The following is a 26,266-nucleotide window of genomic DNA, read 5'->3' on the forward strand; positions in this document are numbered from 1 at the left end:
TAAAACAAAGTCAAAAATGTAATGGGTCAGAGACATGGTAAAACAGGAAAACACTGATGCTATAAAGAAACTGCAAAAAACATATGTACAAGACCCTGTTTTTCCTCGTGTTCTAGAGATTGTAATGCATGTTTTTAACAGCAGCAGTCGAGGATTTAGTTCCAGGCACTGGACTGCAGACTCTACTCAAGCTCCCAGGGACGACGGGATGTCCTTTGCTTTTCTGTCACCAAATCACACTGGATATACTGGTCTCCCTTGGCAACAGCGGCAGGATGGCACTGTTTGTGTGAGCCTCATCTGGATTCTGCTCCCTGCTTGATTTTGTCTGTGGCCGCTGCCCATTGATGAGTGTCATAGGGATGTTACAATAGGTATGCTGATTTCCTATGGAGGTAAGAGGCAGGGTGCCGGTAGGAGGTACGTCATACTCGTAGCTTCGGTAGTAGTGTTTCTGACGCATTTGTGAATGGTACGTGTTGTGAAAGGTGGAACGGAGATCTGGATGAGCCGTGGCTAGAGCTGTGGAGGTGGCCGCAGCCATGGAAATGGCCGAGACAGTCTGCAGCTCCCCGAAAGGCCCCTGCTCACTAACATCTAAAGCCTGCTCGTGCGTAATGGGTTCTATCCTCTTAAAAGGCATTTCATATTGTAAACGTTTCCAGAACTTAGAGTTCAACTTGTTGCATTTTGGTCCATGCCATTTAATAACTGTCAGGAGCTTGATGGTGTGCTTGAGGGCCTCCACCTCCTGGTAGTTCATAACTCCACGTAGCTCACTGCATTCAATCAGAATCACTTTAATTTCCCCAGTCACAAGCATGTTTCGGAGTCTGGTCTCCAGCTCAAAGATGCTCCAGCCCCTTCTGACTACGTAATTTGGGGTCATGACAATAATCAGGCGCTTGCTTTGATCTACACACCTTGCTACATCTTCAATGTAGGCTACAAAAGAGAAAAAAGGTTTATCAGAATGAGTAAATCTAGCACATGGTCCAGAAAGCCCTAGAAGATTCTTTTTCACACATTAAATGAGAATTGGGGTTTGCTGAGAAGATGAAAAAGGCCAATGATCACTCTGAATAGAGCGCGAGCTTTGCTTCTTTTAATGTTAGAAATATTTTTCCAAGTACAAATCTCTCATTTGGTTTCTTTCAGTGTTAGGGCTCATCAAGTGAGATGCTATCTAAAATAATGGAAATAGCACTCCTCAGACATGTCAAAAATTAAGTTTTATATCAACACATAATGACATTTCTTTCTTGAGAATCTGACACATACAATTTCTGAAGTAAAGAACCAGAAGGTAACACTATGTGTAGAAATGATGACTACACAGATAGACCCAGGAAGATGCATACTCTCAGATGAAAACATTAACTTACTTCCAGTTGGGATCAAATCTCTGTCTGGTATAAACAACTTGTATCCATAGTGCTTTTCAAGCATATCAGGTAGGATTTCAAGAGCAAAGCGTTCTTCTTCCCCAGTCTCTTGATTCCATTGGTCAGGATCCACTTTGGTATATGACAAGTATGCATCATAGTCTTTATTGTCTGTCAAAAACATTACAGAGTAAAGCTGAAGTCACTACTTTACAAAGAAACTACCAGGGCATGAAAACATTCACCCCTTTTCACAAACATCTCCAAATGTCCCATTTCTGGGAGACCAAAAAAAGAAGCCTTTGTTAGTTTTCAATAATTACTTCATAGTGCCAAATATTCTGGAACTGGTTTGGAGCTGTAAGGGGGCACATTTTCATTTTGTTGTTGTTGTGAAGGTGGCAGGAGAAGAATCAGTAAAGAGGATACTATGTTAACTTCCACCATTTTTGATGCATAGATCATAGAGAATCTTGACTGCTTATAAAAAGCCACATATTTGGCCCTGGCTGGTGTGGCTCAGTGGATTGAGCACAGGCCTGTGAACCAAGGGATCGCAGTTTGATTCCCAGTCAGAGCACATGCCTGGGTTGCAGGCCAGGTCCCAGCAGGGGATGCACAAGAGGCAACCACACATTGATGTTTCTCTCCCTCTCTTTCTCCTTCCCTTCCCCTCTTTCTAAAATTAAAAAAAAAATTAATAAATAAAATCTTTAAAAAAGCCACATATTTGGAAAGTGGGTGCTTACTCTAAATAATGGTGCACTTAATTAATTAATCCTGCCTTTAGGCATTTTATTCTGTTTAAAAAAAAGAGAGAAACGTTCACCTTGCTGGACAGTGGGATATTGAATTTTTTACTAGAAGTCGGTTTTTGGATTTTGAGACCGAAGGTATGTTACACTGAATTATTACAGAAGAAGCATATTGCTTTACTGGTCTCCAATTCCTTTACATGTAAAATACAGTCAAATTATTTCTCACCATGTTAATTGGTTTGAACATAAGAATCAAAAATTACAATATAAGTGAATAAAACTTGGTTCTGAAATCTGTTTCTTTCCTCATTCTTCCCCCCTTTTAACATAAAACACTTCAAATATTTGATGACCACTCTCATGTACTATCTTTATCCTACATTTTTAAGAAAAACATCCCAGATTTCTCATTTATTGTTTGTAAGAATAAGAAGTCACTTATCTTCTGGATAGTCTCTCATTCATCAATTTCTTTTTGAGAATGTGACATCAGAATTCATAATTCACCTTAGTTTTAATTACTGTCTTTATGCTGAGGGAGGGTTGATTCCTTAAGCCAGACTGTAAATTGTAGAATGATGTCATGCATATATTATTTTCTTTCTTGGAGGTTGTCTCCTCTGGTTTGCCCCACAGTTCTATAAAGTATTGAAGTTTGCCCAAGTCTGGGATGTGGAATGACCAGAACCTCACTCTTTCCCTTTGTCTTTTCTAGGCTTAAAAATATTTGAAAACCAGACCATTATGAACACCAATAAAAACAGAGCACTTATGACTCAGAAGACATGTAGACAACTGGTCCATCAATACTGGTTAGTCCCACCTGGATATCGCTTTTGCTTACATGATATTTTCTGTCAGTTTCTGGTTCCCCCTCCTCTTCCACAAATGCCTCTCTTCCAACCCATAAAATGCCATAATTTCTCAAGATGTTTTCTATAGCCTGCTTCATTTTTCTCTCAACCCACTTTTCTTTAAAAATCTCCTTTCTTCCCATAACATCAACAATCACGTCTGTGTAGCTGTCTCCCTAACAGATGTCCAATCCTGTTTTCTTTCTTATGAGCTACCAACAGTCCTCTGCTTCTACCTGTAACTCAGACTCCTTAATCTGCATGTTCAGCATGTAGCTTACATTCAACATACCCACAAAATAACAAGCTTCGCATCTCAAAGCTCCATTCTTCATCTTTTATTTTACTTTAATTTTAATAACATAATAATCTTAGTGCTTTAGTCTCCAAATTTCAGATGCATGTTTCACTTGTCCCTTTGCATTTACCAATAATCTCATAGTCCTTCCTAGGTCAGGCCATTTCTCAGTTGTTATAATTATTTTTGGTGGATCTCCCTTCTCTGTTTCCTTCTCCTTCTGACCGATTTGATTCCACATAGAGTTACCCAATTTATGTTTCCAAACCTCACCACTGATTATGTTTATGGTAGCTTGAAAAATATTTATGCCTATCCATTGTCAAAAACCAGCAGCTAAATATACAGTTTGTTTCCTCTGAATTTGAGTCTGATATCTACATTGGAGGAGATCTCTTTTCCCATACATACAGTATTGTCTTATACCATTACCTTCTTTCTTTGACCACAAGATTCTTGACTCCGATATGTGACTAGAGCTTAGTAGATGCTCAAATATATGTATTGATTAAATGAATGAATGGCCATTCATTTGGGTATCACATGACTTATATGTTATAGCCAGTGCACAGATTTTCTCAAGGCCTGGGCCATTTCCTAGGAGAGAAGGCTTTGGTGGTATATACTCCATCATGTCTAGATGGATTCTGCAAGGAATTGTTAGTAGCTATGAGGGTGGAGTTTAGTGAGGCTCATTTAGAATCGTCTTGAATTGTATTTTCTCACTGTGACTCAAGGGAAGGTCCCAGAGTCCCTGTAAACTCTTCTGGAAAAATGGCTTTCAGAGTTGAGCACTAATGATTTGGAGGGCTTGTTCAAATACAGATTTCTGGGCCCCACCTCCTGAGTTTTTCACTCAGAAGGTCTAAAATAGGTCCTGAGAATTTACATTTATAGAAAAATCTCAGGTAATGCTGCAGCAGATCCAAGGACCATACTTTGAGGAACTCTTTCTAGGTTAGGATATAGGCATCTAGAAATCTCAAAGACATCAAACAACTGCAGTCAGCAGCCAGGTAATTGACCAGAGCACCACAAAACCTAAACAGTGTAGTTTCAGCTCCATGATGATTGGTCTTTACATGACAGGGCATGTGCTCTCAATAAAATAACTGAAATCCACACTTCCATCCAAAAGGGGATAGATTATTGTCTAGAGGAATATACAAGTAACTATAGCAAGCTTAAGTGAACCTCAGGAATTGGTGCTATGTCCTCAGTCAGTTTTCTATGTCTTTATGTCATGTGGATGGAATAACTCTCAGATAATAAGAAATTGCATGCAGATTATCCTGGGAGAAAAAGTGGCTAAACAGACCCTTGTGAGCAGCTGCATCAGCATCCTCAAATCAATGACACACTTGATTGATATCTAATTCCTCTTCCCACAGTTTACATCAGTGCAATAATGGACTAGACATTTATTTACCACTGGAAGCAAGCCCTGGATTTGAAAGTTATCAGACTGCAAACACTGTGCCAGATACTACAATAAATTCAGTAGTGTGACTCAAAATCATGGATTCTAAGGTGTCCTCCTTTTTCCCCAACTACCAGCTGAAGATGAAGCTTGGGTGACGTGTTAGATTTTTTAAAAATATCTGTAAGAACATATATTGACTAGTCTGTATGAGCTTCCTGTGACTGAAGAAACGTTGAAAAAAGTGACATTTTAGAACCATAGATCACCATTAAAGGGTAGGTGATCTTTTAAAGTCAACTTAAGTTTATAAACAGTATAAAAATAGTTAGTCATCATTTGCAACAGCATGGATGGGCCTAGAGGGTATTATGATAAGTGAAATAAGCCAGGCAAAGAAAGGCAAATGCCATATGATATCACTTATATGTAAAATCTAAAAAAATAATGAACAAACAAAATATAAACAGACTTATAGATACAGAAAATAGACTGATGGATTCCAGAGAGGAGGGGGGTTGGGGGTGAAAATGGTGAAGGAATTAAAAAGTACTAATTGGTTATAAAACAACCATGGGGATGTAGAGTAAAGCATAGGGAATTTACTCAAAAATATTATAATAAGTATGTATGATGCCAGATGGGCACTAGAATTATTGGGAGATCACATTGTAAATTATATAAGTGTCTAACTGCTGTGCTGTACACCTGAAACTAATACAAAATAATGTCGAATGTCAACTGTAATTGGACAATTAAATAAATTAAAAATAAATAAATAAATAGTCATATCAGGGTACTATTGAGTATATTTCTTATTCTGAACTTTATTCTCTAAGTAGTTGTTTCTCTAACTTAAATCCTCAACTAAATTCTATTCACTGCAGAGATGGAAAACAGCTGATGTATATATTCTTTGTAATAACCTTCATAAACTCAAATATAGTCATTGATTTACTCTTTCTATGATTTTCAAGAGATTCTGACTGCTAGGTTTCACACACACACAAAAAGTGAACAACAGGAGTGATGCCAGTAAAATGGTCAAATAAGACATCCCTTGCCTGTATCCTCTCAGCCATGATCCAGAGCCAGTCTTGCCCACCCAGGGTCCCATCCAATGACCAGGCAGGACCCCTTTGAGGGACTTGGTTGTAACCATACCCATCCATACACCAGGTAGTAATAGGCCTGCTGACTAAGAAGTCAACTCTGGGCCCTGAAGTACACACTTGTCCAAGTGATAGTCTACTGAGCAGGTACTAGAAGCAGTCACACTCATCCATTCAAGATCCTTGTCTACCTGAACCTCTTGTAACAAGTCTGCCAACCATGGACCTTACTACAGACCCAGCAACATCCTTAAAACTAGCTCCAACCCAGCATGACTGCAATTCTAGAGGTAATCCCATTGGCTTGGGAAACAGAAGAAGATAACCTGGTGCAATCAGTCTGTAAGGACTGGACAAGGTACTTGTTCCTTCAAATGCACAGACATCCATGCAAAGATACATGGATAAAGAAGAATCAGGAAAATATGACACCATCAAAGGAAAATAATAAAGCTCCAGTAAACAAACCCAAAGAAATGGAGATCTACAGTTTTCCTGAGAAAACATTCAAAATAATCACCTTAAAGAAACCTAATGAAATGTAAGAAAAAAACCCAGATAGACAATTTAACAAAATCAGAAAAAACAATGCATGAATAAAATGAGTAGTTTAATAAGGAAATAGAAACAATTGAAAAGAACTAAGTGGAAATACTAGAGCTGAAGAATATGACAGAACTAAAAAAATTCAATAGATAGCTTCAGAAACAAACATGGTCATGCAGAAGAAAAACCAGAGAACTTGAAGACAAAACATTTTAAATTAGATGGAGCAGCACAAATGTTTTTTGAAATAAAGAAAGCCTATGTGAATTATGGGCACCATCAAGTGAAACAACTTCACATTATAGAAGTTAAAGAAAAAAGGAGAAAAAAGTGGCATAGGTTTTATTTAAAGAAATAACAACTGAAAACTCCCTAAATCTTGGGAGAGAGGTGGACATCCAGGTACAGGAAGCTCAAAGGACCTCAAGCAAGAGCAAATCAAATACGATTACTCTGAGACACATTATAATCAAAATGCTAAATGTCATCCTCTTCAGTTCCATCCATGCTGTCACAAAGGGTAGTAGTTCCTTCTTTGACTGAGGGAATGAGGGGTGGGGGTCAGGGGAGAGCAATGAGTGGGAAATTGGGACAACTATAACTGGACAACAATGAAAGAACTGGAAAAATGCTAAATGTCAAAGACAGAGAGAATTTTTGAAGGCAGCTAGACAAAAATCACTCATCACATGCAAAGGAACTCTCATAAGGCTGTCAGTGAATTTCTCTGTAAAAATCTTGCATACCAGAAGAAAATGGGATGAAATACACAAAGTGAAAAAAGAAAAAATTTTGACCAAGAATATTATAGTCAGAAAAAGTGTTCTTCAGAAATAAGCAAGAGATAAAGACATTCCCAGACCAACAAAATTCAGGCGGTTAATGAGCACTAGATCTGCCTTACAGGAAATGCTAAAGGAGGTTCTTCAAGTTCAAATGAAAGGACACTAAGTAAACAGCATGAAAACATATAAAACATTGATATAAAACTCTATGATAAAAGTAAATGTATGGTAAAATTCAGAGTAGCCTAGTATGGTAATGATGGCGTATAAGTCACTTTTATCTATAGTACAAAAGTTCAAAAATTAATCATATTAAAATAACTAGCTACAATAACTTATTTTAATGAATACACAATATTAAAAGATGTAAACTATGAGAACAATGGCATCAAGTGTGTGGGGAGGAAAGTAAAAGTGTAGGATTTTTGTATGCAATTGAAGGTAGGTTGACCCAATAAAGCAATGGGTCCAGTAGAATTTTCTCCTTCAATTGACTGAATTAACTACTGTATTTTTATTAAAATATTGGAGGGAAAAAAGATGTTTAGACTCTAAAAAGATAGAAAATAAAAAAGAGTTTAAAATATTATTAGTAAGAAATGTTGATGAACAAAGGGATACATGGAATTGTGTATCAAGAATGAAAAGTGGAGACTTCCGCCAAGATGGAGGCATAGGTGGATGTGCCTTGCCTTCTCACACAACCAAGTTTAGAGACAACTAAATATTAGCAATAGAAAACATAGCCAGAACACAGAAAATTGAACTTTTCAAAAGTCTGTTAACAACAAATTCTTCAGCCTGACTGGTAAGGGGTGAACCCAGCAGCTGGTGGAGTGGGGTTGCACAGGAAAACTCAGTCAGACGGACTCAGGCGCGTGGAATCCAGGTGCGTGGAATCCAGGCGCAGGATTGGACCTAGTGAGAGACCGAGAGAGCGACCAAGCGAGCGACCGTGGGGAAACAGCAAGGGAGCAGGGCTGCGGGTTGACTGTGGTCGTGCTTTCCTGCACAGACAGACAAGCCAGGGAGTCTGTGATTGGACTAGGACCCAGCAGGGAGGGCGCCGCCATCTCCCTGCTCTGACCCCACCTCCACATACAATGTCATACCCCAGCAACTCTGAGTGGCCTGGCCCTGGTGAACCACCTGAGGCTCTGCTCCTCACCCAGCGGCACAAAACAGCAGAGGGTGCCGCCATTTCCCCGCTCTGACCACACCACCACATACAGAGTCACAACCCAGCGACCTGGGAGTCCAAGGCTCAGCTCCTCACACTTAAAGGGCACAAACAGACCAAAAATGGCTCAAGAAGATCTCAAAGCCCCAGAGCCTATCAATCTAAGTGATGAAGAAATAGCAAAACTCTCAGATGCACAGTTTAAAACACTGGTGATCAGGATCCTCACAGAACTGGTTGATTATAGCCACAAATTAGACAAATATATGAAGGTGAAACTAATAGAAATGAATGGAATTGCACAGGACACCAATAGCAATGAAAAGGAAACTGGGACTCAAATCAATGGAGTGGAGCAGAAGAAAGCAAATAATGGCCAAACAGAAAAGAGTCAAGAAGCAAGAACTCAAAGAAATGAGGAGAGTCTTAGGAACCTCCAGGACATCTTTAAAGGCTCCAACATCCAAATTATAGGGGTACCAGAAGGGGAAAAGGCACAGCCACCAGTGGAAAACTTATTTGAATAAATAATAAAGGAGAATTTCCCCAGTCTGGCAAAGGAAATAGACTTCCAGGAAATCCAGGAAGCTCAGAGAGTCCCAAAGAAGTTGGACCCAAGAAGGAACACACCAAGGCACATCATCATTACATTAGCCAAAATTAAAATGAAGGAGAGAATCCTAGAAGCAGCAAGAGCTAAGGGGATAGTCACCTACAAAGGAGTCCCCATCAGACTGTCAGCGGATTTCTCAAAAGAGACCTTACAGGCAAGAAGGGGCTGGAAAGAGGTATTCCAAGTCATGAAATCCAAAGACCTAGAACCAAGATTGCTCTATCCAGCAAAACTTTCATTTAGAATGGAAGAACAGAAAAAGTGCTTCTCAGATAATATCAAATTCAAGGAGTTCATCATCACCAAGCCCTTATTATATGAAATGTTAAAGGGACTTATCGAAGAAAAAGAAGTTAAAGAAACATGAACAGTGAAAGCACAACAAACTCACAGTTATTAACAACCACACCTAAAACAAAAGCAAATTAAAAGGACAGCTAGATCAGGAGTGGAAACATAGAAATGAAGATCTCAAGGAGGGTTAGCAACAGGGGAGTGGGAGGAGGAGAAGAGGGGAGAAGGTACAGAAAATAAGTAGCATAGACAGTAGATAGAAAATAGATGGGGGGCAAGAATAGTATGGGAAATAGAGAATCTAAAGAACTTGAGACACATGGTCATAAACTAAAGGGGGGGTAATGGTGGGGATGGGGGGGTAGGGTGGAGGGGAATGAAGGGGGAATAGAACAACTGTAACAGCATAATCAATAACAAATTTTTAAAAAAGAATGAAAAGTGATTTTGAAAAATGATAAATACTTTTCTTTGACAAATGAGGGGATATTAGTCAATGCTCTTTCAGTGGCTTAAGAAACCAAAAGATTTATAAATTATTTATTTATTAAAAATTTTATTTATTTCTTTTTAGAGAGAGGGGAAGGGAGGGAGAAAGAGAGGGAGAGAAACATCTATGTGTGGTTGCCTCTCGCACACCCCCTACTGGGGACCTGGCCAACAACTTAGGCCTGTGCCCTGATCGGGAATCAATCCAGCAACCTTTTGGTTCACAGGCCAGCATGCAATCCACTGAGCTACACCAGCCAGGGTGGATCCATGGATCTTTTTAGAACAACACAGCTTTTAAGAAAATGTAGATTTAAGGCTCCCTTCTCAATATGCAGGTGGTGGCTCCATTGGATCTGGGCTAGGACAGAGATTTAGTGACAATATAAATGTCTTGAGATTGACATTGGGTCTTTGGGAGATTTTAACCTTTAAACATCTATTGAATAATTGAGAGTTGATATTGGTAGCTTAATACTTACATTTTATGACCATCGAATGTCATTGTTTTAGTAAATTTTATCTTTCACTTTATTTCTGCCATGCGATGTCTGATGATTATTTTCCAAAATAAGGCTGCTTTAGTTTTGCACTTTGAAATTTTTGCATTATTCTAGTTTACATGCTTTTTTTTCTTTCTCATTTTTGTAATTTATTTACAAGGAATGCTTCGGGAACAAGCAATGCTTTGGTACATGTTTTGTTATTTGGTACTTTTCTGAACTATTGAAATCCATTGGGTCTCCAACACTGAAATGTGGCACTAATTTAAATATTAATGGTGCAATATACTGAAGGAAAAAAAGCAGCAGAGCTCTCAAATCTTGCCTGCCATTATTTTTCTTAAACTTATTTGATACTATGTTTCCTGATCTATAAAATAGCACCTTTCTAAAGGAGATATCTAGGATTAAATGAGTCACCATCATAGAGCAAATTTCTTGGCACAAAGTAGGTGTTCGGTAGACACTAATTTCCTTAAGAGGTCAGTGGGCAGCATAGATGTTAGAGGTCCTAAGAGTGTGTAGAGTTTGCAGAGTGATATATAGGGAACACAGGATTTGCGATAAGAAAATTACATTCCTACCACTTAACAGCCTACAACTGGGCACACTGTATACCCAAAACAACTACAGGTCTCGCCTTCTGAAACTCAAATGCACATTTTGGATTGTTAACATATATGCAAATGATCTAATAATCATCAGTACCTAAGAACAGAAACAAAGGCCTGCAGGGTTTCTAAATTATTTTCAGAAGTATTGTGTTTCAGTGATGCACATGAGGACAGTAATTCCTGAGATAATGAATGGTAAACTTATAATTGAAAATGAAAGAAAAATAAACTCTGTGACCTCCGACTGCATAGATATCAATTTGTTTCAGACACTTGAAATGGAACAACTGTTTACATTTTCCAAGGGTTGAGGGGTGAAGATTATTAAAAATTGCCCTAACTCATTTTGTTTAATACCTGTAATAACTCCCAAAGTAAAACCTAGTGATCTCTTTCTTTATCTTGAAACTAGGAATTGCATTAGCATTTATAGTGTTCTTATGAGCTTGTTCTGCCATCATTATAACTTATCATGCCCTTTATACTGCATAGTCAGAGGTATACAAACAAAAATGAAACAGTTTGCACTCTAAGAAAAACAAACATAAAATAGAATCACTTGTCTTGCACTAGAACCTTCTCCCAAAATGAAGTCTTAAGCCTGTTTTTATAAGCTACATCCTAACGAAAACTGATGCAGTACCTTACTGACATCTACCAATATAATCATGACGTAAGCATTGTTACTTGCTATTTTCTTCTATTAAAAGACTACCTATAAGTTTATAGGCTTGTTTTTCTTTAAATAGCAATTATATCTTTTATTTATAGAGCCAGTTCTAAAATCTAGACACCTTTGCAAATTTTTGGAAGTAATAATTCTTTTCTTCATGACTTTGTCTTTGAGCTTTCCTTTCACAGAAGTAGAGAGATGAAATCTTGAATTCACAATGCCCTACAAGTTGTAAGCACTCGCAAGTAAGCACTCATTACTCAAAGCGAAAAGAGCTATAATATCAATGTGACTGTAGAGTCATTTTAGTATCAATGAAGGAGAAAATAACCAGACCTTGAAATCATGAGAGAAATCTTTATAAGTTACAGGGGAAACATGAACTGTGTATAAGAGACAGAAAGACAAAGTCAGAAAGAGAAGGGAGGAAGAAGAAACAGAAAGGAAGGAAGAAAGGATTAGAGTTATACAAACTGTTAACTACAGTGCCAGTGAAGCCCTAGGCAGAAGCATGGAGAAGTAAAGGTGTGTGAGGGTGTTAGGATAACTATGTTTTATTTGTAATTATTCCAACAAAAAAGATGAGATTCTGTATTAGTATTATGTCTGCTCTAGAGACAGCAGGTTATCTTTATCAGGATAGTTGGCCAGCATTTAATTAGAATAAGGTAATACTCCAGAGGCAGCCACTACAAGTACTTCAACTATCTTTATTTCTGAATCAAAAGTAGATGCCTCATTAATTAGCAAAATGGATATATTAGAAATCAAGTTACACTGCTAAAATTAGTGGCTTTTTACTAAGTATAACAGATCTTGGAAATGGAATCTCTGTTGTGAAATTAGTGCTATTCAAGACTTAACATAATTTAGAGGCACATCCACCACTACAAGAGTGCAGTGGGGCCAGTGGCCTTCCCATTTAGGGAAATTGTTCCAGGCTTGATTTTGTGGCCCAGGACAGGCACCCCATGATATCCCACAGTGGCATGTTGATTATTTTGGATTAAAGTTACTTGAGAAATTGCCAGTTCAAGAAGACTCTGATCTCTGTCCCTCTAAAAGCAGGAGATAAATCTCCCACATGAAAGATATCCTCCCCACACCTGGAAGACACCACTTATTGCTGGAGTTACCCAACAAAGAGCCCAAGAATCTGCATAAACAAACCTTGTTGCCTCTTTTCTAATTTACTACTTTGTTTAAATTTCTCATTAGTGAATACCCAAACTTAACTTCAATTCCTTTCTAATAAGCACTAACTTTTTTCTCCTAACAATTTGTCACAAACTTGTTTGCCTAAAATGTACAAAAGATAGCTGGTTTGATCATATCTTGGAGCTTGAATTCATGATCTGAGAATCATATTATGATCCTTCTAACTCAGATATATTCCATTTTTTCTATTGTTAATCTAGTCTTGTGCTAATTTTATTATCTTATTATTAGTTCAAGCCATAAGAACTGAAGAAGAATAGGGGGAATTCATGGCCTGTGTCCTGATGGAGAATATCCTTGGATATCATTAGATAGTTAGCTTAATCCTCCCACTGGAACATCATATTTCCTCAAGAAAACTTTCCTGTAAGGTTTTTTGGAGGGAACATAACAGAGAGAATATCTTCAAGTTTACAGGATGGTTTACATGCTGGTTTGTTAATAAATGCAAATATATGCAACAGAATTTGTCCAAATTCTCTTTTATTATATTATGGAATCAAGGTGGTCGGGGAGTAGCTAATTGTCTCCCACCCTTAACCATTATCATTACCTCATTTACCCAAAGGACCTGAAAATTATGCACAATGCCTTGTCGTGGGTCAGTTCTCAATAGTTGTGCTTGTGTAAAGGCCAGCATATGCCCCTCAATGGAGCTCTTCATGGTCAGATTCCATGGGGGTGGCAAGTTGCAAATATAAGTTGGGTCAATATAGAGGCAAGGCACACTTTCTTTCCCCAAAGAATCACAGTAAATTTGTACTGAGAGAGAGAAGTCTGCCCAGTGTAGGGGATACAATGGAGGGCTAGAGAATGAAGGCCAAGAGGGTGGTGTAGGAAGCTTGGACAAGGAAGTTGCAATGAAAAGGGAGAGAAAAGTCTATTTTTAAGAGGTAAAATTAACTGGCCTTGGTAACTAATTTGAACTGGCAAATGAGGAGAAAGTGAAGCAAATGAGGTAGAGGATGATACAAAAAATAAAATGTAAAAAGCAGGATGAAAAGAAAGTGTGGAGGATGACTTAAAAGCCGAGTTTGGCTATCTCCAGATCTTTGGGACTTATATGGTGGAAATAGCCAATAAGTTATAAAAGAAAAAATTGATTCTGAAACAAGACAATTCAGAAAAGGACATTAAGATTTAGGAGTTATTTGTGCATAAAGGCAATTGAAGATAAGGTTGTAAGAATAAACCAAAATAGAGGTGTTGCTGAATTAGAAGTGCTAAGGCCTCAGTCCAAGGGCAACAACAAAATTTAAACTTATATAGTGGGGCAGGAAGTGATGTGAGCAAACCCAGAGAGCAAAGCAGTATTGTGTTCTATCTTAGAGCAAAGCAGTATTGTGTTCTATCTTGGAAAAATCAAATCCTTCTACTATAAAACTGATAGCATTAGGTAATGCTTATTGTTATAGCCTACAAGGTACTGGCTGAATGTATCTCTGATGCCAAATATTCCCTCCCCTATTCTGATACAATGGGTGAAATTGTTAAGATTTGGAGTTCTTTAGACCTGGGTTTAACTTTTGTCTTTATGGTTGTGTGATTCTTTGAATATCAAAACATAGTCAACACTGCATTTGTTATTTGATAAATATTCAATAAATGGTCAGTGGATTTGTTATAATTATATCACCGTAGTAAGACATTATTTCAAAATATTAGCTAAACTTTCTTTTCCTATTTTTCTTCACACTCTGCCTTTCTTTACTTCCAAAATTATTTTATGTATTCCCATTACAGGGGAGGTAAAAAGGTAGTCAAGGTAAAGAAGACATTGCTTAGCTTTCACTTTCAATTTCCATATATTAAAAAGCTAGGTTGAGAATATAAAAAGCCTGGGGTCTCTTCCTAACACTTATCTTTTCTTAAGAAGATTAGAGGACTTCAGGGAAAGCCAGGAAAAATGGGAATTTGATCATGTCAGAAAAATCACTGGAAGATTAGATAATGATTTGACCAAGACAGCATGTGTGGAAAGATCCAAGGGGATGTGACTAAGGTTTATAGGCATCTAAACCATCAGAATCTTCTATCATTTAGAACATAACAAATAAAAACTACTGGAAATTGATAGTTTAGGTAACATCATTCATGTAATTCAGAACACAAAATAAAACATTCAAAATAGGGTTCATAGATCAAGTGAGAGTAGTTTAGGTAATCTGCTCTTTCAAATATCTTCTATTGTGCCAACTGTGCAAACAATAGCAGCTCTTTAGATTATAATGAAAGTCCAAATTTAAAAAAGGTTAAAAATGATATGGACTTGAGACTTCTGGTCAAGATGGTGGCACAGGTAGACATGGCTCGCCTCTTCTCACAAACACATCAAAATGACACATGTAGAACAACCATTACTCAGAACCATCAGAAATCAAGTTCAATAGAAGTCTAACAACTATGAAATTAAAGAAACCACATCCATCCAGACTGGTAGGAGGAATGCAGATGTGGAATGGTCTGGTCCCTCACTCACATGCAGTGGACAAAACCTTGGGACGGATATGTCAGGAGCAAGGAGTCCCAGCCCCACACTAGGGCCCCCGGCCCAGGGTTCCAGTGCCAGGAAGATAAGTCCCCACAACTTGTGGTTGCAAAAAACAGTGGGGATTGAGACAGTGGAAGAAATTTCTGGAGCCCCAAGCAGTTCCTCTTAAAGAACACATGCATGGACTCACCTATTCAGACTCACTCCCTCTGGCTCCAGTGCCAGGGTAGCAGCTTGAAAGGTACCAGTGGTATACAGAAAAAAACTGAAGTATCCGGCTTCCAGGTGAGCAGAGGCCATTGTCCATTTTCTAAACACCCCACCCACAGAACTGGCAAGCAGGTGCTGTATCTGAGACTCCATCAACCTGACTAACACTGACACATGTTGGAAATCCCCAGAGAGTCCACCACACCCAACTTACAGGCCCACCCAAGCTGCTTTTCCATATGAATGGCTGGTCTTGGCAACTGCTTCACAGCTTCCTAAATCCTCTCAAACAAGCAACAGCTGGCCTCAGTGAACCCCAGGCCCGGCATTAGCAGCAGCCAGCCTGATTCACAACTTGGCTTCACCTGGGAATCTCCAAGCCTGGCACAAGTATCAGCCATCTCAGATTGATTTATGGCTCAGGCACGGTGGCCCCAGGGAAACACATGTGAAGGCCGACCTTGGTCTGCACCACCTAGGAAATCCCAGGGCCAGCACACACAATGGATAGCTACAGACCACATCACAGCACCACTACCCTGCTCCTGTATGGTTGATCCTCCATTGAGGGTGAAGGTTGGTGGTCAGTGGTCACACAGGCAGTCCTTGCAGCTGACCGGCCTAGGTAAATCCCTCCTATTGATCTGCCAATATCAAACAAGGCTCAACTACAAGAGAAGGGTATACTCAGCCCACATGAAGGGCGCACCTCCAGTACCCAGCTTGGGTGATAGGAGAGGCTGTGCTCCTGGACTCTATAGGAAACCTCCTACATTAGGGTACACTACCAAGATAGGGAGTCAAAGCAGGTCTACCTAATACATAGAAACAAACACAGGGAGGTTGCCAAAATGAGGAGACAAAGAGACATGGTCTAAATGAAAGAACAGATCAAACTCCAGAAAAAGAGGTAAATGAAATGGTGTTAAGCAATCTGTCAGATGCAGAGTTCAAAACACTGGTTATAAGGATGCTTAAGGAACTTAGTGAGGACCTCAGCTGCATAAAAATGATCCAGTTAGAAACAAAGGATTCCCTAATTGAAATAAAGAACAATTTACAGCAAAACAGCAGTAGAATGGATGAAGCCAAGAACCAAATCAATGATTTGGAACTTAAAGAAGAATAAAACAACCAATCAGAACAACAAGAAAATAAAAAGACTCCAAAAAAATGAAGACAGTGTAAGCAGCCTCTGGGGTAACTTCAAGCATTCCAATATTCGCATCATAGGGGTGCCAGAAGGAGAAGAGAAAGATCAAGACATTAGAAATCTATTTGTAAAAATAATGAAAGGAAACTTCCCTAATTTGGTGAAGGAAATAGACATGCAAGTCCAGAAGGCACAGAAAGTCCCAAATAAGATGTTTGCAAAGAGGCCCACTCCAAGACACATCATAATTAAAAGGCCAAAGGTTAAAGATAAAGAGAGAATCTTAAAAGCAGCAAGAGAAAAGGAGTTAGTAGGACCTACAGGGGAGTTCCCATAAGACAGTCAGCTGATTTCTCAAAAGAAACTCTGCAGGCTAGAAGGGACTGGTAAGAAGTATTCAAAGTCATGAAAAGCAGAGACCTACAGCCAAGATTTCTCTACCCAGCAAAGCCATTATTTAGAATCCAAGGGCAGATAAAGAGCTTCCCTGACAAGAAAAAACTAAAAGAGTTCATTATCACCAAACCACTATTACATGAAATGTTAAAGGGAATTAATTAAGAAGAAGAAGGAGATCAAAACTATGAACAATAAAATGGCAATAAATATGTATCTATCAACAATTGAGTCTAAAAAACAAACAAGGAAACAAGAAGAAAAGAGACAGAATCATAGATACGGAGAGTGTTTTGATGGTTGCCAGATGGAAGGGGGTGTGGGGGAATGGGTGAAGAGGTGAGGGAATTAAGTAGCACAAATAGGTAGTTACGGAATAGTCATGGGGATGTAAGGTACAGTATAGGATATAAGAGCAGCTGAAGAACCTATACTCATGACCTGTGGACATGAACAATGGTGTGGGGATTGCCTGAGGGAGTGGGGAGTACTGGGTAGAGGGGGGTAAAGGGGAAAAAGTCAGGACAACTATAATAGCATAATCAAAAAAATATAATTTAAAACTATGGACTCAGTGCTTAGTAAAATAAAGGCTTTGGAAATTGGCATATTTTCAAATCCCATCTTGGCTACGTACAGTAATACTTGTGTTATCTTCCTCAGTAAGACATTTAACTTCCAGGAACCTCAGTTGCCTTATCAGTAAAATGGAGATGATAATTGATCTCAGAATTTTTTGAGGCTTAGCAAGAATAATTTTAAGAATTCCTAGCTCATTGCTTGGTACCCATTCAACAAAAGCTCTGACATTAACAATTTCCTCATAATTCTTTCAAGCAGTGGCAAAAAAATTAATACTTTGTATGAATTGGCAAGAAAATTAGGAACAAAGAACAAATAGGCAAATCAGCCCTTAAAATAAAAAAAATAGTTTTGCTACAGCACAGACTTTACCCTAATGGAAAAAAGGGCAAGTTAAATAGAGAGGAGTGTTAGGAATGTTTATTAAACTGCTTTCCTTCACAAATCTGACCATTTATAGTTCTACCTGTGGATTTATGCCAGAGGATCCTGGAAATGTGGTAGTGTGGGCAATTGCTTCATCCTCCTTTGTATCATTCAGTGCAAAACAGGTGGTCAGTGAAAAAACAGTGTATAAATGTGATCAAGAAACCTTTATCATCTGCACTATTTGTCAATTTGCATATGCTTTCTATATTACAAGTTTGCCTTATATATGAATCACTCTCAAATGACCAAGAAGGAAAAAACTGAAGTCATCTAACACGTGGTTTAAGGAGCCCAAGAAATTTCCTCTTTGATTATATGCATATTTATGACTGACCAGAGGCAAATAACAATTACCATTTCCATGAAAATAATATTTACTTGTCCAGTTTGAGTCAAACTATTAGGTGTATAATCATGGAAACAATGTGCTTGTGCAGTTTCCTATCTGTTGGTCCACACTTGGAACGAAAATTAGCTTGTCTAAATATAGCTAAATAAACAGGATTGAAAGACTGCTGGATGAATTCTAAAATACTCAGTACAGTTTATTATAGCTGATCAGTTTAAACAAGGTACAAATTGAGATTCACTTCAAACTACTGGGCCAGGGAACACAATTAAAAGAGACACTCTTTACCTATACAAAAGTAAAGCTGGCCTTTCAGTACTGATTACAAGGTGAGAGAAAATGAACACTGACAGCACTGCAATCAGCATTTGTAATTCGCAAGTGCTGTACAGAATACAAGTCCACAAAGGATAGATATTGCTTTACAATTTTCAGAGGAAAATACCTATTGGCTCCAAAGCATCACACATACAGTTTCATATGAAAAGTGAAGTTATAAACTGGACATGGAAAGATTATAAGAGCTGCCATCTGGTTCTGTGGGTAATGTTTCTTTCCCCTTAATGAGACAAATATAGGATATTCAGAAAAAACATGAGAAGAGGGAACTCTTCTTACCTCCATCCAGCTCCTCAGTCCCAAAATGATTCCTGTAGAAAAGCATGATTTCTATTTTGTAACACTTATAGATGGTCACCAAACAAACAAGCAGCAAAAGGATAGCACCAAGCCCTCCAGCAAGTTCAACTGTGTACATCAGCTCTAGGAAAAAAAAACCCACAAGAGAGAATTAGACCATTTTCACGTTGAAAATCATAAATTCAACTTGATTTCACAATTTTATGGGTAAGACCAGATATGGGCAATGAATCGCCCCAGCCCCTTCCCCTTTTGCAGGAAAATCTGACCTTTGGATAACTTTCTAGTTTTGTTTCCTTGGTAACCAGATGAGGTGGCATGTGGTAACTGTGTTGCTAAGCAACATTGCTTATGGTAAAAATGAACCTATGTTGGTAGATTGTATTTGGATGGAGAGAATTATAAATACCTGTTTGGAAACTCTAACTTTTGGCTTGCCTGAGTGCGGTAACTCTTAGATACAAACATATCTCTTGTAGGGATTCTGCAAGGTATGCTTATAGTGTTGGCTTCTGTTGCTATGAAACTTTTCAGCCAGGATGGCTTCTTAATTCACCTAGTGTGAATCTTTATCTTTCTTGCCCTGAGCTGACACCTGGGGACTGGGGCTGAGGGGAGATGAGGAGTGACAAAGCACAGTTTCCAAAGGGCAGAGTGGACTGTTGCAGAGAGTGCTGGGTGGACCACATAATCAATACTGTCTCTTGGCTCTTGCCAGGGGCAATGACTCTTGTCCTATACCTTTCTGAATAAAGTAGCGCCACAGTCTTGGAAGCTAAATGCTTACTATGATTGATTAGAAGTAGTCCACCCAGTGAAAGTTACACCAGACTGTGTTGGAAGTATTTTCCTCTCACTGAGCTACTTAAAATGTTATTCTTTTTCTTTGTTTCCCCTTTCACTAGGCATGTTACTACATTCTATCCAAAAAAGAGAGATTTTTCTGGCCATTCATAGTATACAAGTTCTCTTATTCCTATTAAATATCCACATTACATCAGAACTTATCAGGCAATTTGGGGGATAAAATATCCACTTCTTTTTTGTCCTTTAGGATTCATGGACATTGAAACAAATTCAAGGCTTCTGTTATTTAAACATTAGGCTACATTGCACAGACTTTGAAACTCGCTTCACCTGATTGCCTGTGTCTGCAGGTTGTTCTTGACCATCATAGTCCAAAGGTTGTTATCGATGGGTAGCCATCTTGAAAAGTACCATTGTCCTTCATTGTCATTAAAGATAAATAATCCTACAATAATGGTATTTTGGGGTTTGTAATTTAGATTTCATCAGTGGGTTATCTAATTTTGTTATAGTCAAAGTAGGCTTAGATTGAGAATGTTCATATATGATTTTGTAGTGATGATTACTCTTGGATTACAAGATCATTGCTGAGAGCTCATAATGAATGGGGGTGACATCACCATGGGCACAGTGCAATATCAGCAGTAAATAAACTGAAAAGTGCAGCTATCACTGCCTCACAAGGATGGTGTATGTGTGTGTGTGTGCTTGCATGTGATGTCGCTTTTCTTGTGACCATGGGAAAAACCTCTGCCTAACTTCTCATTTCCTAGTCCTTCATTTCTAATTCAACAGTTTAATAAACAAACACATACAACTGCTGTTTAATCAAGTGTGTTTTCCTGTTATTGAAATTAAAAGGGACAGAGAAGAAAGTCTTATAAAAAGTGATTGGATTTTATGTACTTAAGAAAGAAAAATGAGGTGAGCTATTAAATCTTTTAGAGTCTAAGTAAATTAAAATGAAGTATGAAAGTACCTCCAGGTAATTTAATATTTTATAATTATAAATATCAGACAGCTTTATCTGCTGACTTTTGTGAGGGACTACACAAAATAGTCCTACAAATGTACCAGGAATGGAATACAAAACATTATTCAGCACAATGTTTTCCCAATACTGTGTAAACATAAAGGGTAAGTGGGTAGATAATTATGTGGGGTACACTGAGTTTTGCTCTCTCAGGATATGTGTTAAACTCCACCACCCATAGAAACCTGCCTAAAACTTATACCCATAGGCTAATTTATGTATTAGAAAAACCTGCTTTAAATGATAGTGAACATGATGGGAGTGATAAACTGGACTATGCCTTCTTTTAAGATCCATTCTGTTTTCTAATTTAATACATTAAACACTTGGAATGTATTGCTAAAATGTCTTGTGGGAGAAAATAAATGGAAAAGTAATGGAGAACACCTAACTTCTATTCCCAAATATTGCTAGTGGTAGTGCTTAATGGTCTTACTATATTAAAACATTTGGGGTAGTTTCTAATGAATTTCAATATGAATGTACCCTATCAGCACTAATTATATTCTTAAGTATTTCCAAAGGAAATATAAGCAGAGGTCCACAAGACTTGTACAAGAATGTTCAGAGTAGTCTTATTCAAAGTAGCAACAACTGGACACAACCCAAATGCTCCTTAACAGGAGATAAAGAACAAAGTGTTGTGTGTCCAAATGATAGAATATACTCAGCAGCACAAGCAATAAAAACTACTGATACATGTAGCATGTATGAATCTCACAAAATGATATTAGGTAAAGGAAGCCAAGCACAGAGTAATACTTTTTATAGAATTCTATTTGAATGAAGTCCAAGAGCAGGTCAAAATTAACCATAGTTATAGAAATCACAAAATGATTGTTTTGCAGATGGGTTATGGAAAAAATGTATTGGAATGAAGCAAGAGGAAACTTTCTCAGGTGCAAGAAATATTCTGGGTTTTTTTGGTGTAGATATACAAGGATATACATTTGTTAACACACAATACAGTGTGCAGGTGATGTATTGCACAATTTCTGCACCTGAAACATGTATAATTTTGTTAACCAATAAATTCATTGAAAAGGAAATAACTCATTGAGCTTAACACAGGATCTATGCATTTTATTGAGTTGGCCAAAAAGCTTATTCAGTTTTTTTCCATATGATGGCTCTAGTAGTGCTTAGCTGTCTTAAACTTCTCGAAACAATTTTGGCAGATTCTATTGTGACATCTGCCATATCAGTGTGCATTTAAAAAAATTATCAAAATTGGTGAATTTTTGTGTGTCCATTTTAATATTGAAGAGATGGAAGAAAATATACAACATTTTCAGCATATTGTGTTTTATTATATCAAGAAAAGTGAAAATGCAAAGGTAAGAAAAGATTTGTGCAGAAGATGCTCTGAGTGAACATGTCAAAAGTGATTTGTGAAGTTTCTTGGTACTATTGACCTTTTGGCCAAATCATTCTTTGCTATGGGGCTGTCTGATGCATTGGAAGATGTTTAGCAGCAGCCCTGGGCTCTACTCACTAAAAGCCAATAGTGGGAGATAGCTGACATACTCAACATATCCATATCGACAGAGTTATTGGTGAAAATGAAAAATGTGTCTTTTATTTTATGGGAAAAAAAGTAATGGACCTTTTTGCCAACCCAGTATTTTATTAATTGTAATTCAATTGTTAAAGAAAAAAAATTTTAAAGAAAAGTTCTAACCCAAGGCCGATGTGGGGAGATGCTGTAAAGAAAGATGGAAGCAGACAGCTGATCTGCAGGGAGCAGTTCTTCTTGGTGCCCCAAGCATGCCCTTGGATTCTGGATGCATCCCACTGGGCCTGGGCCTCTAGCACGCCTTACACACCTATCTAGTTGAATAGATCTCAAAACCATCAACACCTATGCCCTAAAGATAATCCTATTAATCTAATGAGCAGAGTTCTCATTTTCTTTGGGTGGTATTTATAATACTGGTCTCTATACAGTTCTTAAAAAGTTTAAAAAATGGATATGTATAAGTTAGAGAAAAATTTTATAAAGGTAATCCCTTTTTATTTTTAGAGAAGTACTTGCACAGATGTGAATGGTTCCCATTTCTAGATGTCATGAACTACTCAAAAAGTTTTGTATACTGTTTACTAGGCCAATCAATTATTACTGTCTGAAATGTAATGAGAAAAAGAGAGCAAGGTTGATGTGGCTAAGCCATTACAAAGTGGTCTTGTATAGCCTGCATACCTCCTTTAAGGTACAAACATGGAAGGATATACATACCTAGAGTATGGGCAATAAGCAAGAATAAGTCTTCAGAGCCACAGGATAGCTTTTTACTAATAAGAATACCAAAACCAGTTCAGATAAATGGCATTTATAAGGAGCTAATGGATACTGAAATCCTGAGATTATCTCACATTGTTCCCGATACTTCTGTAGAATTACATGCAGAAGCATAATGGTCTTATAATGTCCTTGAAAGTCAGTAAAGAAATGTGTCTTTCTGCACAGTACACACACCAGCACCTGCTCCTCAGTTACAGGATTTTTATGCATGAGTAATTTATATGCCTTCACATTATAAATGTCTGTAGGTTAAAAATTTTCCATTTCATTCAAGTTACTTGCATTGGTTTATAAAGCATGTATAAATTCTCCCAAAGAAAATGGTGTATTACATGTAGTTTCCACATTTCTTTTGCTCCAAGCTCAGCACAATCATTAATGAGTGTTACCCTCGCCCTCATTCGCACCAGGACAAATTTACCAGGGGTTAAACCCTGTTACAGTTAAAAGAAATGATTGGGGCCCACATCTGTATTTTATCTTTACATTGAACTGGAACTGCCTTATGACCAAAACACTAATTTGAAAGAATATCTTTACATTACAATATGAGCTGTGTTGCCCTAGCAAATGTCATTTTTCCTTTTGAAATGGGATCTGCTTTTCAACTCAAGTTCAAGTTGCCTGGAGTAGCAGCATTTAAAAAATAAAAAGATTTCATTTCAGCACAAGTTAACATCAGAGGATGGAAAGAGAAAGTGCAGACCTTTTAAAATCTGTTTAGCTTTTGTGTTATTTTGTTAAAATGATAGACTTTTCTCCCTTTAAAGTACTGAGACTGAATATTGAAAATTGTAAAGCAAAATCACTGGGGAAAACCTATGGGAAACTGGCATTTGGTTAAACACAACAAATGAACAAATGCCAAAGAGTTACATTTAAGGGCACCAGTAGTCATTTAGTTACAGGCAATTAACAATAGTCCTTGGAAAGCTTCACTATGGGCTAAGGGAAAACACATTGATTATTGCTGCAGTAGTAGACTGCTTTTGGAATAAATTGCTTCAATTTGAAACTAGATTTGCTACAAGCATTTTGAGCAATGACTACAATTTTTTCTTATCAAGACAGGTGGACCAAGCAACCCTTTAAAAGAAACAGCTAATTAAAATAAAGCACATGCCATCTCTTAGTATATTGGATTACGTTGCAAATAATGAATGCATTTTGTGTACACTAATCTTGCTACAATTACCTAGTATAGTTTGGGGTCCTAATTTTTATTGGCCTATATCTGGTGTTATTGTGTGCAAAGTTTTTCTGCTAGGTATCTTTGAACAGGTAAAGATGTTAACAAAGTTAAATCAAAGTTTATATGTGTTTTTGAACTCTTCACTTGCTCATTTTGTATTTATCTCTCCTTCTCTCTCTATATATGTATGTTTGTGTATATTAATTTAAAGTATGACTGAAGACTTTAGGTGAAAATTGCTTCACTCATTATATAAAGTCCTTTGAAATGCTCTGCACTGATTTATATGCAGTAAAATGAAAGTTTGTGGGGGGAAATTCATGATAGGCAATATAATGATCTCAGTTTATTCATTAGCTTCACCAAGTACATTTCCTCTTCTTTCATTGTGTTACAAAGAGCTAAACTTTATAAGAATTTATCCATCCACATAAATTCATATGCATATTTATTTCTCTGGAGCAGTATAACTTATTTGTTCCTGGCAGGAGGATAATTATGCTCAACCTACAAAGATATTCAACTCAATTCTATAATATATCAATGCAATTTAGAAGCAGTTAGAATTTTTTTGGTAACACATTAAGAAGCTGAATTGCTATTCACATAATAGCAAAGAAATGTTTTAGAAAGGTAAAAACCAGTATGTAAAGACAGCAGTTTTGCTTTTGAAAAAGTGGTTTTTGAAACAAGACAGGTTTTTTTATTATTACCTAATAATAATAATGATAATAATGATGCTGATGAAATGAATGTCGCAGCTTAATGTGGCAACATTTGGCAAAAGATTACATTCAACATAGCATATTTTGCCATTTTGTAAAGAAGTTTTCAGACAAATCACCAAATTAATTTTAACTTACTGTCAGCCAAAGATGCCAATATGCATTGTGTGTTACTACACAGAGGGTAGTCCTGTCTTTTTATTTATCTATCTAAACAAAGAGAGATGAGACAAATGTGACAAATTGTTAATAACTGGTCAGTGTAGTTGGAGAGAATAGATGGAAATTTATTGGATGATTTTTGTGCAGTTTTTCTGTGATGTCTGCTGGTTTTTATTTCAAAATAAAAAGTTAAAAAACTAAAAGACAGGTAATATGGCAAGATTACATTATTGCAAGTGTTACTGTAATTAGAGTGTATTTTGGGTTGATTACTTTTGGATTGAAATTTTATGATTTACAGCTACTCTAATGCATTCTGTACAAAGCCATCAGTTTGATTTTCCAAAAACATGCCCTAACCTTGGGATTTTCTTCAGTAATTTTTAGCTGATCTACATTGCTGACGGAAGAAAGTGTGAACCCCCTGTGTGGGCATTCAAAGTCCTTCACTCCTTTAATTGAAGCGACTGATTAATCCCTAGCCAGAATCATCCCTCCAAATGTGAATTGAACTCAACATGTTTGCCCATTTGTGTGCAGACCTGGAACTTCTCCTTTTTGTTTGTCAACGCTCTACCAATTCTGCAAAGCAAGGTTAAGATTTGAACTTTTGACACTTTTTCAACTGAACATGAATCACCTCCTTAGAATGTGTACTTTCTGTAGTTTTTTTTTTGTGACTTACCACATTGCATTATATAAGTTGGTTCTATTTGTGGTTTTTACATTATAAATATGTGCTATACTTTGGGACCTCTGCTTTGGCTGTTCCCTCTACTTGGAATGTTCCTCCTCAGATTTCTACATGTTTCCCTCTGCTCCTTCAAGTTTTTCCATTTACTTTTCTTAATTTTTTCCTATATAATTTATCGCTATATACCATGGTATTAAATTTTCTTATTAATAAGTTTATTATTATTTATTGTCTATCTCATCCCACTGGAACTTAAGTTTCATGAGGGCAATTTTTATTTTTTCATATTTTTTATTTATCTATGTGCCTTGAAAACTATCTGACACATAGTAGGTGCTCAGTGAGTACTTGCTGACTAAA

General features: G+C 37.4%; 1 protein-coding gene across 1 annotated transcript in view; it reads right to left on the reverse strand.

Annotated features, from left to right (window-relative positions):
• Positions 1-226: 226 nt before the first annotated feature.
• IL1RAPL1 (interleukin 1 receptor accessory protein like 1) overlaps positions 227-26,266 on the reverse strand; it is a 1,106,570-nt gene continuing 1,080,530 nt past the window's right edge. The window contains exons 8-10 of the mRNA XM_037131092.2: positions 18,971-19,114; positions 1,386-1,556; positions 227-945 (exon numbers count right to left, since the gene is read on the reverse strand). Of these exons, the coding sequence (XP_036986987.1) occupies positions 227-945; positions 1,386-1,556; positions 18,971-19,114 (1,034 nt within the window). The remainder of the gene's footprint in view (positions 946-1,385; positions 1,557-18,970; positions 19,115-26,266) is intronic.

This window comes from Artibeus jamaicensis, unplaced genomic scaffold (genome assembly GCF_021234435.1).
Source record: "Artibeus jamaicensis isolate MK-2021 breed Jamaican fruit bat unplaced genomic scaffold, CSHL_Jam_final scaffold_1283, whole genome shotgun sequence".
In the NCBI taxonomy this organism is placed as follows: domain Eukaryota; kingdom Metazoa; phylum Chordata; class Mammalia; order Chiroptera; family Phyllostomidae; genus Artibeus; species Artibeus jamaicensis.